At 37.8% G+C, this 16565-nt stretch overlaps 1 protein-coding gene across 14 annotated transcripts in view; it reads left to right on the forward strand.

The window, feature by feature from the left end:
• The window catches only part of Numb (NUMB endocytic adaptor protein), a 119080-nt gene that overhangs the window by 76896 nt on the left and 25619 nt on the right, over nt 1–16565 (forward strand). For 11 of the 14 annotated variants that reach the window (XM_076921724.1, XM_076921721.1, XM_076921733.1 and 8 more), the window contains 2 exons: nt 5667–5741; nt 11417–11449. In XM_076921724.1, the coding sequence (XP_076777839.1) occupies nt 5667–5741; nt 11417–11449 (108 nt within the window). The remainder of the gene's footprint in view (nt 1–5666; nt 5742–11416; nt 11450–16565) is intronic. The other 3 variants (XM_076921731.1, XM_076921734.1, XM_076921732.1) reach the window with 1 other exon arrangement.

The raw sequence follows: 16565 nt of genomic DNA on the forward strand, positions 1-16565 counted from the left end.
TGCTTCCATCTACAAACTGACCTGACCTTCATTGTTAGCTGTTATGTATGTACTAAGGGTGTGCCTGCATTCAGGCCGGATCATATAGACCTTGTGATTACTTGCCCAAACAGCCATGTCGCTGGATTAAAATTTCTCTACATGGAAAGAGAGTTAGAGGCCAGCTACACAGAGAAACCCTATGGGGGTTTGGGGAGTTACTAAAATGGATACTGCTCAGATTGCCTACTTTGTCTTGAAGAATATCATTAAGTAAGTGCGGTAAACTATGAGCCATTATTTAAACAGGACAGTTATGCCTGTGCTTTAGCAGGGAGGTAGTGTCAGATAATTGAGAAGACCTGGTCTCTCTTCTTGATGCTGAGAGTTTACTAGTTAGTAGGACTTAAGCTTCTCATTTAACTTTACTGACACTTAGTTAAAGGGAAAGTTTGGCTCTTACGTTCTTTCCAGTACTGAATTTCCACAATTATATTTAATAAATCTGAGTATATCATAACTCAGTTGGAATTTTAAAAGTTTAAAGATGAGAATATTTTAGTTTGACTGGGTTAAAGACACATAAAACTTTGATAGTGTTTTCTGTTCATTTGCATACTACATTCCCTATATGAATAGTACCTTTATATATGTAAATGAAATTCTTCATAGTTTGTTACAAATGTGTGATTATTGTGTTGCTTCTTGCTGTTGCTGGGAACTACTTAGGCTCACATCATGGATAACATTACCAGAGTGCGACCAGGGGATCTAAGTTTTAATTTGTTTTAAGAAAGGGAAAATGATTTAATTCATGAAGAATGCAATTCCCCATAGTAGTTTTCTAATGCACATTTTTATAAATAAAAGTTCCTTACTCAGAGAGTTTGGCAAAGGCATAAACAAAAGACGTTCCAGTGTCAAATATTTCAGCCATTAAAGCCTAAATCAGCTGCAGTTTTTCAGTGAGATTGTGTCTCAGAGAAGAAAAGAGACCTTGAAATGATGTTCATTTCAATTAGCATGTTTTTCTCAGTCTACTGACACTCAGGGCTGATTTCCGTTTCTACGTTGTAAGTAGATAACACCACTAAGGGTCAGCACAAATAAAAAATATCTTTGCTTTCTACCAAGTTGTCTTTCTTATTGTTGGCATAAATAGTCACATGTGGCCATTTGAATTGGTTGAGTTAATGGTAGAATGAAAATGATTAGAAAATCTAGTATTCATTTCTAGAAACTCTATGAGTTTCCTCATATATGAGGCCTACCTACTCTCTCATTTTGTTATATAAAATGGAATCAGAGATGTTAAAAACTTGGAGGCAGTAATAAAAATTAATCTTAAGAAAAAGAAAACACAAATGTGTATGTGCATATATAGGTATACATACATTATCAGAAGTATGTGGATTTATATAATATATACATGTTAGAGATAAGAATGTAGGAAGATAGTGCGGTGGTGGCGCACGCCTTTAATCCCAGCACTTGGGAGGCAGAGGCAGGCGGATTTCTGAGTTCGAGGCCAGCCTGGACTACAGAGTAAGTTCCAGGACAGCCAGGGCTACACAGAGAAACCCTGTCTCGAAAAACAAACAAACAAACAAAAACAACAACAACCCAAAAAAAAAAAAAAAAAAGAATGTAGGAAGATGCTACCACAGGCTCAAAGAAATTGTTATGTAACCATTTTATAACTTATGCTAATGACTTTGAAATTTTAATGAACTATGAATATTCTAGATACATACATTGTTAAAATTGTGTAAAGAAGAAAAATAAAAGTTGAATAGCCCATGAGTAAAATGAGAAAGCTATTTTTAAAAATTGTTACTTTGCTAAAGGACTAAGTAGAGACGGTCTCGTGGACCAGTATTTCCAAACCCTATAGGAATTATATCTATAGTATTATATATGTTGAAATAAATAGAAAACATGGACAGTTTTATATATTAATGAAATTAACAAAAGTCATACCTCACTGTTGGGAATGTGTGGCAATGTGACCACAGAAGACAGTTGTCATTTCCTTCATGTTAAAGAAAAAATTACCGTAGCAGGCCACTTCTGGACAGATACCCAAAGGAATGAAAGCAAGAGTCATACAGATCTGCATACACCAGTCTTCACTGCAGCTTTATTCACAGTAGCAAAAAAGTAGAAACAAGCCAGGTGTTGGTTTTCAGAGGACTAAGCAAAATGTACTGTATGCAGTGACCTACTATTGGAATTGAAAGGCGTCTGATATATAGCACTCCATGATGAATCTTAAAATGCTAAACTAAGTGAAATAAGCTAAACACAAAGAACAAGTGTGATTTCACTTAAATGAAATCTCTACATTAAACTAAATCTTAAAGATGAGAAGATTAGAAATTACCATGAGCTGAGAGGTAGAGAGAAATGAAGAGTCGTGGCCTAATAGCTGAGTTTGTGTTTGAAATTATTTTAAAAAGTTAAGGATATAAATAAATGTAAACAATAGCATTTTAAATATAATAATGCTATTGAATTGTACTTTTATAATTTTTTTTTTTTTTTACCATTTCCTCTCTGTATACACATGCATGCCTGTGCACACAGTACATCTGCCACTGCACATGCCTGGGGTCGCTATGTGAGTCCTAAGGGTCAAATTCAGATCTTTAGGCTTGGCTGCATGAGTCATTACTCATTGAGCTATCTTGCTGGCCTATGAATTATACTCTTAAAAATTGTTAAATTGTGTCTGGATCGCTAAGTGGTTAAAAGCACTTGCTTTTGCCGTCCACCCAGGTTCAGATCTCAACACCCAAGTGGCAGCTCACAACCATGCATAACTCCCGTTACAGGGGTTCTGCTGTCCTCTTCTGGTCTCTGTGGTTACTAGGCATGCACGTGGTACACATACATTATGCAGGCAAACATTCATACACGTAAAAATTTTAAAAAATAATAATAAGGGCTGGAGAGATGGCTTGGGGGGCGGGGGGGTTTAGAGCACTGGCTACTCTTCCAAAGGACCTGAATTCACTTCCCAGCAACCATATGGTGGCTCGCTACCATCTGTAATGGAATCTGATTCCCTCTTCTGATGTGCATGAAGACAAAGCAGTCATGTACATAAAATAAATAAATAAATCTTTAAAAAAATCATTTAAAAAGTTGTTTAAATTGTTAAAATGGATGAGGCCTGGAGATATGGCCCAGTGGCTAAGAATACTTGTTGCTCTTGCAGAAGACCTAGATTCAGTTCCCAGCACCCATCTGCTGGGTCAGAGCCATCTCTAACTCCAGTTATAGGAGATTCAGTTCCGACTTCTGGCTTCACAACACCAGACATAAAGATGGTGCTCATATGTAATAGACAGACATACAGATGGTGCTCATACGTAATAGATAGGCAAAACATGAATATACATAAAATACACAATTTTTTAAAAATTGTAACAATGGGCTTAGGCATGGCCCATATGTATCTCAGCACTCAAGAGACTGAGGTATGAAGAACATGAGTTTGAGGCCCCTTGCACTACAGAGGAAGTACAGTCTAGCCATAGGAAAGACTCATTTTAAACACACAAAAATTAAACCAAAAGGGGGGGGGGAGCCACAAATGTAAAAGTTTTACCTATTTGACAACCATGTCTACAAGAAACTTGAACCTCAGGTATACAAAAGAATTCTCTAAACCTGATAGAAAAGCCAAACATGGTGGTTCATGCCTATAATTCTAGCACTTAAAAGGCAGAGGCAAGGGGTCTGGAGGGCAAAGCTAGCCTGGACTCTAGCCTGTCTCAGGGTTTTAACAGAAAACCCATATTGATCAAATGCAATGCGGCTAAGGATAAACATGCTTACTACTATTGGTCCCTGGGGAGATGACGACACGGACAGAAGAGTGTGATGTGGCACATGACAGCTACAGACTAATCCAGTGCACACTTGCTAGAGTTGTCCTCTAAAGAAAAGGGCACCGCCAGTTGCTGGTCAAAATGCATTCTCCAAACACTCACTCACTGCAGGTGAGGATTGAACATGGTACAGACCCTTTAGGAACGAAGGTAATGACAGTTTCTTATAAAACCAGACATAGGAGTACCACATGACCTAGCAATACACTCTTCAACTCTGTTTTCATATCAGGGTAAGGGCCTCCAGTTTCTCATAAGTACGTGTGATGCTAGGTATGACATTCATCACAATCGATCAACTTTCAGGTTCAGAGGTTATTGTCTCCACTGTTCTACTGAGTGTCTAATGTGGTTTTCTTAGGATTAAACAAGATATATGTGTGTGTGTGTGTGTGTATACACACGTATATATGTGTTCTATTTTTTGTTGTTGAGATTTTTGTTTTGTATTTATTTCAAGACAGTTGACCATTGCTTCTTTGAATGCTTTTTTTGTAACTGCTTTAAAGTCTTTATATTCGTAACCATAGATTACTTTTCCCCAGAGATGAATTAAATGCATGATTTTGCCATATGCCAGCCGAATATTGTATTATAAGACCCTGGTACCTATTTCAGTCTTTTTAAGGGAGAGCGCCTGAGGACATAGCTTAGTTGGTAGATGACTTACCTAGCTTCATAAAGCCACAGGTTCAGTGCCAACACTGTATGTGGATACAGTAGCACATGCCTGTAACCCCAGCACTTGAAAGATACAAGCAGGATTCTAAGTTAAAAGTCATCCTTGGGTACATAGTAAATTTGGTATGTCACCTATTTATAAGTAAACCATTAACTTTTTTAAAATCCTGTATCATAAGTAAATAACTACATTTGTTTTATATCCCATATCTTAAAATATATAGAAGTGTTTTTCAGAACTTTTAAAACTACTATTTGCATAAAACCATAGTAAGATATCCTATGGATAGGGTTAAAGTCTAAGTGTAAATATTTATGTTTCATATATCCCTTATACATATATTCTAAAGGTAATTATATGCATTATTTTTAGTATACCTCGATTTTGTCTATGACTTACCACATGAGGCCATGTGTGGACATTACTACTTGAGTTTTCATATCTGTACTTAGAAAATTCCAAATTTTGGAGGTCTGTTTTTTTTTTTTTACTTAGATATGCTAATTGTATCCATCCAGTTTTCAAAGCCTGTCATATGTACACCACCTATTGGTTATAGGAAATCTGGGAAATGCTCTATCTATTGGTTCAGCTCTTCTCTTTGGGGTAGAATTCCCTGTGGTACATGTGTAGAGGTCAGAAGGCACTGTGGGAGTTGGTCTCTCCTTCCTTCATGTTGATTCTAGGAGTTGAACTGGACTCAGGTTGTCAAATTTGGCAGCAAGCACCTTACCAGCTGAGCCATCTTGCTGGTCCTGTTTGTCCTTTTTATTGCTAGGTGTACGAACTTTGTCTTAGCATTGTTTCTATGTGTGCAGATAGAGGAATTGTACCTCACTTAGGTTATTATGCTACTGATCCCATAGATTCGTGTAACATTTAGTGTCTATCATGTACCTTTTCATTTATTCCCCTAATAACTCCGAAATAGTCTAAATTTTATTCCCATGAAAATACTGAGTAAATAAAATTAAGATTACCTTCACTTTTCTATGACAGCTGGGAGTTTCTTGAATGCAGACGTTTACCTTTTTGTCATCAGCTATCTGCTAGATAATAGCTTCTCAGTAAACACTGAAAATAGCTGACTCCTTCCCTTCTCTCCACAGTACCTTGGCCATGTAGAAGTTGATGAGTCAAGAGGAATGCACATCTGTGAAGATGCTGTCAAAAGACTGAAAGCTGTATGTACTTGGTGGTTTCTGATAGTGATCTGTATTCTGTCAATACTCCTCCAAGACAGTGCTTATTGAATTTTACTCCCCCAGCAGCCAACAAGAACAGTGTTTTTTTTTTCCCAAGGGAAAAGATGTGGGCTTACTGAAAACAAAAAAACATCTCATTTTCTCTATTCAAAAGTAGATTATGAAGACCAACCTTTTGCTCTCCTACATTATCAAAAATATGCCTTTCACTTACTGTGGTCCATAAGAAACAAGCAGTTTGAAATCTGATAGAAAATATTCTAAAACCAGCCAGAAATGTTACAGTTAACTTGTGATACCTGGATTATACACTATTAATTTTAAATCTCTAAGAAACAGCTTTCCCAGGACAAAAGTAGAAAATGCCTGTGTGTGGCCTGGTGAGGTTGATTTAGGAGGGACTGACTCCTCATTATCTTCACACCTCCAGCTATCTTTAAATCCCTGTGACACAAACAACCTGCTTCCTCTTCTTCCCTTTTTATAAACTTGAACTGGACAACTCCTTTCAGGATGAATAATGCTTTCTTTGCCTGTTATACCATAGAATACACACTACATTCATAGGTGTCTATTTAGTACGGGAGAGGACGTATTCACACTTGATAAAACATGAGATTGAAGTGTTGACACTGTTTTCAGTATGTCTAAGGACTGTCTGTCCTGTAACTCTTCAAGCCTCTTTACAGCCTGCCTTCCCTCCCATATGTAGCCATTCCCACTGCTCAGTAGAAGCTTGAAGCATTATGTCTGCATGTGCCTGTCCCCAACAGCATTAATTTCATGTCACTTTGGGTTTCCTAAGTTTGGCTACTAATGAGTGCTTTTTATTTCTCAATTTGCTTAATAACCAAAATTTTTCTGCTTTATCGATACAGTTTATGTTACCTCTTATATTCCCTCATGTAAAAATTAAAAATATATCAAAGAGATAGATTTATTTTTGGACTGCCTGAATCTATTGTAGTAGGAAAATAACTAATTGTAGAACACAAAACCTAGCAGCTCTGTGTACAGATGGTACAGTACAGCTATGTGTATGCACATAACCCTTTGATCTCAGGTCTTGGACATTTAAATTCTTAAATAATAGAAGCCCAGGATGCTTCCTTGCATTCATCAGTGTTTACAGAACAGGACTTATGTCTGTGTCCTGTGGTCCATGAAGCAAGTTTTGCAGATTGGCTTTCTTACATGACTGTTCCCTAATTAAATACAGGCTCAGATAATTTAGTTTTTTATTTTTATCAAAACTAGTTTGAAAGAGAAATACAAAATTTAGATTTTTTTTAATAAAATTATTCTCCTTTCCTCTAGAATAATGATAAACTATATGAGTTTAATTAACTAAGAATGCTTTAAAAATAATTAATCTTCTTAAAGAATATTTCTCTTCTCTTCTCTTCTCTTCTCTTCTCTTCTCTTCTCTTCTCTTCTCTTCTCTTCTCGTTTCTTTGTATAGCTCAGTATATAGGCCAAGCTAGCCTTGAGTTTCTTATCCTGCCTTACCTCTCTAGTGATGGAACTACAGGCATGAGCCCCATCCACCGCCTAAAAGAGTATTTTATAGTACTATATTAATAACGGTGAGAAACAGCAAACAAACCAGGAAATGGGAGGAGGGGGCATGACTCAGCAGTTAAAGGGCTTGCTGATCTTGCAGAGGACTCACATATTTAGTTTCCAGCATCCTCTGAGGTGGCTCTCAGCTGCCTGTAAATCCAACTCCAGGGGACCTAATACTCTTTTCTGGCCTTTGAGGTCACACATCATGTGCACAAACCCACACCCAGAAACATACATAATTAAAAATAAATCTTAATTTAAAATCTTGGGAAACAGATTAGATTATCCTTAAACTATTGTTATTAGAATCTTAAAATTTACATTACTTAGGGTTATGAGGCCACTGTGGAAATAGTCTTTAGAAAATCTTTTAATTTAGAAACAATCAGTCTTCTTTTTTTATGCCGAGTATCAAACCCAGGGCTTCACATGAGCCAGACAGTCCTCGGAGCCATGCCTCTAGCACTGTTATCTAGTGTTGCAAATTTTGGTGTCTGTTTCATTTTGGTTTTGAGACAATCTCAACTCCTAGCACATTATCTTCTGCAGCCGCTTAGGTGCTAGGGTTACAGACATATGTCACTTCATCTGGATCTTAACATTTTTAAAAAATTAGAAACAGGTCTTTATTATACAGAAAAAATATGTTTACTGTGTAAAACACAAATGAACCTGAGATTTGCAAATAGGGGTTCAGAAAAATTAAGAGAGAAAAGCCAGTCTAGGTGAATTAGTGCACTCCAGGTTCAGAGAGGCCCTGCCTCAAAAAAATAATATGGCACAGTTGAGGAGCACCTGCATCATCCCCTGGCATATCCAGGAAACTTAGGACAATTATATAGACTTAACATTGGCAATGTATTAAAAATAAAATTGGGTAATGGATAAACTTTTTATTATGCTCAATAAAACTTACCTGTTCTAAGCCAAGTGGTGGCATGTGCCTTTAATTGGAGGCAGATGCAGGTGGATCTGAGTTCAAGGCCAGTCTGGTCTACAGAGCTCTAGGACAGCCAGGTCTGCATAGAGAAACCCTGTCTCAAAAAACAAAAATGAATAAACAAAAATGTTACTGTTCTGTAGATAAGTTATTTAGTACTATACTGAGAACCTTGTAGTAAGTAGAAAATCTTCAGAATATTGTCTCATGAGTCTACATATCCCTGTGATTTTATTTTCTTTCTTTCAAATTTTCACTGTAGAAATACTAGGTGCCTCTTTTCTTTGACAACATTCTTTTAACAGATATCTACCTAGGATCTATAGCCTGCTGGGCCTGATTCTAATATTGTACCAAATACTATGTTACTAATATTTTTTGTTTATTATCATAAAGTTTCCTGAAAGAACTTTAAATAAATAGAAACAAATTTTAAGAGTGTATAAAGCTACAGAGAGTTTAAAAAAACAAAACCAAAATACCTTTGGAATATGTTTAAATGCTAAAGCTTTAAAATATGAAGAATTACATATCTAGGATACCAGTTAAGCAGCAAAACAGACTGTCATGTGAGTGACCGATAAACAAACAATTCTGTTTCTAGAGGTTTAAACCTTGTAGGAAATTGAAAGTGATTTACATATACAGTTTATGGAGATCTTTCCGCACGTGGTCCTGAGTAATCTAGAATTACAGTAGCTTCTGTTAGAAGTCACTAGCAAGGTTGACATTCTCAGGTGAAGAAAGTAGCATTGGGATAGTTTTAAAATGTGTTCCTTGGACCACCCCTTACCCTTATGTACATAAAGTAACAATTATTTTTAACTAATTTATTTTGTGACATAATTCACTAATTACTACAGAACTTAGAGTGCATAGAATAAATTTTAGAAATGGCTGTTGCTTAGTTGTGTTGCCTGTATGTTACAGGGTGATGAATATTGTCACGTAGCAGTGAGTCCTGTAATTATACCACGCTTTGCCTTGCTTCACTATAATCCAAAATGCCTTCATTGTAAAAGGTTATTTCATTCCATTGTCTTCTGAATCATCACTCAATCTGTCTCTCTCTTCTTCCCTCCCTCCCTCTCTCTCATTCTTTCCCTCCCTCCCTCTCCCTTCCTCTCTTCCTCCCTTCCTCCCTCCCTCTTTCTCTTTCCCTCCACCTTGGGTTTAGAATCATTTCATTGTATAAGTAGTTCTAGTATATTGGAGTTTTTATTCACTATTTGATATATTTGTTTTAATATATGTTCTTATTTTAGCAGGTAAAAGAATCATAACTTGTTTTTAAAAGAACATTAATATTCTCTAATCCAATATCTATCTTTTATGCATTTTGCATGTCACCTTTTTTTTTTCTTTAACATCTGGAATCTTTTATAAGAAAAAAAAAATCCTATCTTTAACAAGAGCTTTTCTAGGAGCTGAATTAAATATTAACTGTAACTCCCCACCCCGTGAGAATGGTGACTCTAACCTTGGCTGCATCTTGAAAGCTGATCGTTACTCGTAGTCTAACAAAACTAGGGCCACCAAACTTGGCAGCAGAAATAATTTTAGTCTTGCTGCAGAGCTACTTGGATCACATGATTATTTTTCCAGCTTCAGTTTAGAGCATCTTGTGGAAATATTTGATGCCATCTATGATTTTCAAAACAAGGGGGGAAACATTCTAGTGTTTAAAAGCACTAAATGAGTTCATAAACTCATTTTTCACCATAGTTGTCTTTTACTAGACATTTTTGCAGCAACAACCGTTGATTATAAAAAGTAAAGGATTAAGAGTGTAGTTCAGCCCTAAGAAGGGAATATAAAACTGGGTTGGGAGAATTTGAACCTATCTACTTTGCATAAGTTCTTCAGATTTTACTTAATAATCAGCTTGTGTAAATGGTACTTAAAAATCGATGGTAGGGCTAGTTGTGGTGGTGCATCCTTTTAATCCCAGCACTCAGAATGCAGAGGCAGGTCTGTGAGGTTCAGGTCGACCTGGTCTACATAGTGAGTTTCATGCTACATGGTAAGAGTCTATCTCAACAAAACAAAACAAATTGGTGGTAGGGTTGTTATAGCTCCCTTCTCCCGATGGTTGATAATTACATGGTTATATCAATGCAAGAGTATTTGCTTTAAAAGAACAGTTAAAAAGTAAATAAAACCCTGCTTCTTGTTCCATTTGTGACCCATGAATGTAGTTTGGGTCTCAATTTTTTTGTGCAGCAGTGTAAACATTAGGTTTAGATCCTTCACAAGTGACTTATTCTCCCCTGGAGTAGAGTCTGCTCTTTATCTCTGTGTATTGTAGGATAGATGAGCACATTGTAGACAGACAGCTAATAGATGGGACACCCTTCCTGTGAGTGGGGAAGCTTCCTTCCTGACTTAGAAGGGGCATGCCAAAAACTGCTGATGTGTGCTCATAATTTAACTTTATGGGTTGTTTTTGTTGTGTTTTGTTATGTTTGCAGTGCCAGGGCATCAGACTCAGCCTTACACATAGTGAGGAAGCATGCTTTACCAGCAAATTGGTTGTTTGCTTTTGATCTGGAATCCCACTGTGAAGGCCAGGCTGATCTGGAGCAGCTTCTCAGGCCCTGTTTTATTTTTATTTAAGAGGCAAGCGTTTACTATGATATCCAGGCTGACCCTGACCTCCTGGGCTCAAGAGGCCCTGTCTCAGCCTCCTAAGGAGATAGGATGATGGGCATGTGCCACCACAATGGCTACCATTGATTTTAAGTAGCAAAATGTATGTAGAACTAACCTTTTATTTGTTGTTATTATTAATTTTAAATGCAACATCATGCCCAGCTAGTATGTCCTAATCTTTTTCTCTGCTGCCAAATTTGGATAATCTCTGTTGGAAAAATAGAGATTACTAAATTGAGTAGTTGTACTGCATGAATACAGGCCGAGTTCCTCTTTTCCCTTGGATTCTTAGGTCGTGCAGTGTGTTTCCCTGCATTTTCACGCACCTTTCCTTTCCCCTGTCACTCCTGGTATGGATAACTCTTTAAAACCCTCGTCCCCACCCCTTCTCCCATTTTTCCTTCTCTTTTACTTCTGTATGTGCTTAATTGATGTGCAAACCTGAGACATTTAGCATATACAATAATAGCACTCGACTTGTCCCCTGTTCCTCCAGGAAAGGAAGTTCTTCAAAGGCTTCTTTGGAAAAGTAAGTTTAATGCCATGATTGTGCTTATTCATATAAGGAGTTACACCCCAGGTCAGCACTGACTTGTTAAAAGAATAAAACCTTGATTTCTTTACAAATCAGAAATAGATCTTACTATATATAAAAATTAATGAATTAGTTGTTGTCTATGGTATTACGTTTTTCTTTTGATACTAAATCTCATTTCTAGGAAAACCCAATAAAAAAGTAAGTTTTTTTTAATGATCTCTTTAACATCTGCTATTAGGTAAATGCTATGTGACCTTTCAAAACTGTTTTGTTACTGTGTTGTCTATATTTTTAACAGGTAGATTTTAATTAGGGCCCCAAACTGACAGAAGTAGAAAGAAATACTAGATTTAGGTAAAAATTTAAGGTACCCCAAAATTTACATTCAATATATTTTTTTAATCTAAGTTAAATTTCAGGGGAATAAATTGTGAAAATACATAAACTTACCTTTGAAGATCCTGCTGTGATCTTTAACCTGTATTGATGATCTAGGAAAGTCGGTTGTAACTAATCGTCTACCAAAATCTGCTGCATGGATGCTCTGTTTTTAAGTATCCTTGCCTTTTCTAGTGACCTTGTTCACTGCTCAGATCCTCCCTCGGAAGTACCAGGACTGGGGTGTCCCTCAGTAGTAGTGTTTGCCCAGCATTACCCTGCATAAGGCCCATGGTTCTGTCTCCAAACTGCCCAGTGTTAAAAGAGCTTGCTGCTCTTACAGTGGACCTGAGTTTGGTTCCTAGCACCCGCTTGGGTAGCTCACAACCAATGTCACGGGCCAACGTAATCTCAGATTCTAACTGCCACAATGCTAAGTTTATATGGCATATAAAAAACTTATGAATCATTTTAATCTTTAAATAACATTTATATAGTGAGGAAGCTGAAGTTTCAGAGTTCAAATGGCTTCCTTAATTCCAAATCCAGTAAGTGATAGGAGCTTGGATTGAATCTTGATAATCTATCTCCAGAGTCTGTTCCCTTAAACACTGTGCTATACAGTCACTGTGGGGTTGCATGTGCCAGGCCAGTGCTCCTGTGAACTGTATCCACAGCCTTTTTTTACTTTCTATTTTGAGGCATGATCTTATTAATTTGCTGGCCTGGATTTAGTGATGCTCCTCCTACCTCAGCTTCCTAAATAGCTGGGAATATCGGCCTGTGCTGCCAGGCTTCAGTTCTCTTGGAGCAGGAGAGATGGAAGGGGCTATTATTTTGGGGTTTTGAGACAGGGTCTCTTACATCCTTGGATGGCCTAGAACTTGCTTTCTAGCTAAAGACCACCTGAACCTCTAATTCTCCTGCCTCTGGAAGTGCTGGGGTTACCAAAGGGAGTGTACCTCTTATCTAGCGCCGCAAAGACTCACACGTTAGGCAAGCACTCAACCTGCTGCGCTATACCCCTAGCCATTCAACTTTGGTTTTCTATATCCCTAGCCATTCAACTTTGGTTTTAAAGAGTCATAGTTGTCTTTGGACTTTATTTCTAGTAAATCACTTTTTTATTACAGTTTCAAGAACTACTTTTTCCCAGTAGTTTAGACCAGCTCATGGAACCCAGGACCTAGAGCATGATAAGCAAGTACTGTGTCACTGAGCTCGAGCTGTCTCTCTCTGCCTCTCCATTTTACCCCTCCCTCTGTCTGAGACAGCATCTTGTTAATCAGGCAGTCCTTAAATACCTAAGAGCCTAGTCTTCCACTCACGGTGCTCTTGCCTTCTACACATTACCATGGCTGTTCCTAACATTTCATTTTAACCTAGAGATTTTTATTTATTTGTTTGCTTATTGATATTGGGTCTCTGTTATATAGTCCTGGCTGCCCTGGAAATTGCTATATAGTTCAAGCTGGTCTTGAACTCACAGATCCACCTGCTGCTGCCTCCTGAGTTCTGGAATTAAAGACATTGTACCATCACACTTAGATTATTTGGAGATCTTTTTAATAGTGACCAGGTATTGTGCACACCTGTAATTCTAGCACTTGAGACACTGGGGCAGGAGAATTGCCATAACTTTAAATCTGGCCTTGGCCATGCAGTGAGTTCTAGACTAGCTAGTATTACAATAGCAAGGCATAGCTTCAAAAAATAAAACAAATCTTTATTCCCACAATATTTTCTTAAAAATACTAAGCAATCTTAACTTGATGACCATGAACATATATGACTATATGAATTATTTTCATGGGCTAGAGAGATGACCCAGCAGTTAAGAGCACTTGTACTTTCAAGGACCTGGGGTCAGTTCCCTGCACCCAAATCATAGCTTATAACTGTTTATAACTCCAGTTTCACAGGGTCTGACACCCTCTTATGGCCTCTATAGATACTGTAGATACTGTCATGGTACACAGACATACAGGTAGGCAAAAAACTCAATGTGCATTAAATAAAAATAAACCTTCCAAGTTTTTCAGTGCTTTTTGAGGCCATCCTGGTCTACATGGCAAGTTCCAGGACAGCCAGGACTCTGCTTCTAAATTAAAGAAACTATGCTTATGTTATGGGGAGGGCCCTTCTTACAGCAGAACAATTTTGTTATACAATTTATAAAATTACAGTAAGCCCAGTTTTGTTCAAAAAGAAGAAAGAAAAAAGCATTACTTACAACATCACCAGGGATGTGCTTTAACTGAGACACTGTTCTTTACTCTTGAGCCTTCTGGGGTTTCCAGGTGTTGTAGTTAAGGTTTCCATTGCTCTGAAGATGCACCATGACTAAGGCAACTCCTATAAAGAACAGCATTTAGTTGGGGCTGGCTTATAGTTCAGAGGTGCAGACCAGTATCATCTTGGCAGGAAGCATGGCAGCATCCAGGCAGACATGGTGCTGGAGAAGGAGCTGAGAGTTCTACATCTTTATCCAAAGAAAGCCAGGAGCAGACTACTATCTTCCAGGCATCTAAGAGAAGGGTCTGAAAGCCCACCCATCCCCAAGTAACACACTTCCCCCAACAAGGCCACACCTCCTTTATCAAGGCTATACCTACTCCAACAAGACCACAACTCCTAACAGGGCCAAGCATATTCAGACCATACCAGGTGTTATCATTCTTCCCTACATTAATATAATAGGCTATTGTTTAACAAAAGCCAAAAATTAATGTTTTTAACTTTTTTATTACATGTAGTGTGTATGTGTGTGTGCGCGAGCGCACGTGCCTGTGCCTGTGCTTGTACCATAAGGCACTGTCAGAATATGGTTGTCCTTTCAATACATGGTCCCCAGGAATGGAACTCAGGTCATCAGGCTTGGCAGCAAGTGCCTTAGTCTGCTAAACTTTCTCAGCGGCCCTAAAAATGAAGAATCTTATACATTAGAATTTGAGGGGCCAGGCATGTTGGCACACAGGTAATCCTATCTGTTCAGGTAGAGTAATTGAACAATTGGCACTTTAGCAAGACCTTGACTCAGGTAAGTAAAAAGTAGGCATTGGGCATAGCTCAGGGTAGAGCACTTGCCTAGCATGTGTAAGGCCTAGGTTCAATCCCTAGGAAGACACACAATGGTAAGAGAGATAGTATTGTGTGTACACTTTTAATTCTAGCACATGAAGGTGGAGGAAGAAGAATCAGGAGTTCAAGGCTCATCTACATATTAACTCTGAGGCTAGCCAGCCTGTCGCAAAACTCAGTACACACAGCAGGTGGTAAGGAGTTTCTGTTATTATGTCTCTTCATAAATTACTGTGCTGTCTAGTCTTTGAGCCTATATGATTTAATGTTGCATAATAAAGAGAACAGTAGTAGTTTTTCTACCACACACTTGCATAAAAGTAGGTGAAAGAAGTTAGACTTGATTTCAGATTCATTAGTCATAGCCAAAAAGCCACCTTCTTCCTCAATTTCACTTCTTGATCCAACCACTCTTGCTTACCTCCACGGTGACAACAGTGCTTCTAGAAATTTCAGTAATAAAATCATACACATCTGATCAGTTAAAGAATTGTACTATGAACATCTAAAAAGAAATGGAGGAGAAACTGAACCTGAGCTTCTCCCAAACTAGCTAATTGCTCTCTGTGGTCCCTAATGTACTCAGCTTTTGAGAGCTTGTTATATGCACATCTGTCAGTGTAGCTGCCGTGTTAAACAAATACTTTATTACCAAGGAGCTACTTGCCACTTACACATTTGAAAGGAGCTTATAATATTAATATATTTGAGAAATCTTACTAGCTAAGTATAAGTAGTCTCTATCCCATTTTATGAGAGAAACAACTCTGTAGATGTAAATACGTAGGTTATTCCTTAGGTCTCTTCTTATGCCATTTACCAGTGGTTATATTGTGCTTTACAGCTTAAGATATGCCCTGACCAGATTTCTAGTTTGCTGCTTACAATAGCTGGGTGGATATGCTGGTAGTTCATGAGACTACACTTTACCAACATATGAAGACAAGTTCAAGAGCTTGCCTACTTAATCCATTTCCCATATGCAAAAAAACTTTTCTGAAACTTGATGCAGATACCATTGACCTACCCCAGGTCAGTATCATCTCATTGAAAAGCACTGGCTTGCTTTGCTTAGGTCTTCTTAACTGTAATGAATGGAGAAGTCTGTAGCACAGAGAACACCAGACTGCTCAAGGGGAGGAAGAGGAGCACAGATGTGGATTTCAGCACTTGGAGATATTTCAGACACCAAGTACTCTAACATGAAAGCCAGCTTATCCCAGAGAAAACAGCATGCATTCTGTGTGACAGGTAGCTTGAGTTAGCAGCTGAGCCTTGGACTGCTCTTCCTCACAGCCCCAGTGACGCCATGGTGCCTTCACTCAGTCTGACTTGCTGGTCATTATACCTGCCTTGATCTCTGTAGGAATCTAAGTTTACAAACCTATCTTGGCTTTATGTCATTTATTTCTGACCTATAATGATTAATAAGAATATGGTATTTGTACAAGTTACTTTTTAACTTTTTAATTAGTCATGAGCTGTCTCCCCAGCCTCTGGGTCCTTTTTTCTTTTTGTTTTTTAAATTCCTGAATTCTTCCTTACATTAATTTTATATTCTCCAGTTTCTTTTTAGGTAATTTTTTTAGTAATCAATTTATTTACTTTACAACCATATTGAAGCTTTCCCTCTTCTCTGTCTTCCCAG

Source organism: Arvicanthis niloticus, chromosome 23 (assembly GCF_011762505.2).
Source record: "Arvicanthis niloticus isolate mArvNil1 chromosome 23, mArvNil1.pat.X, whole genome shotgun sequence".
NCBI classification, from domain to species: Eukaryota; Metazoa; Chordata; class Mammalia; order Rodentia; family Muridae; genus Arvicanthis; species Arvicanthis niloticus.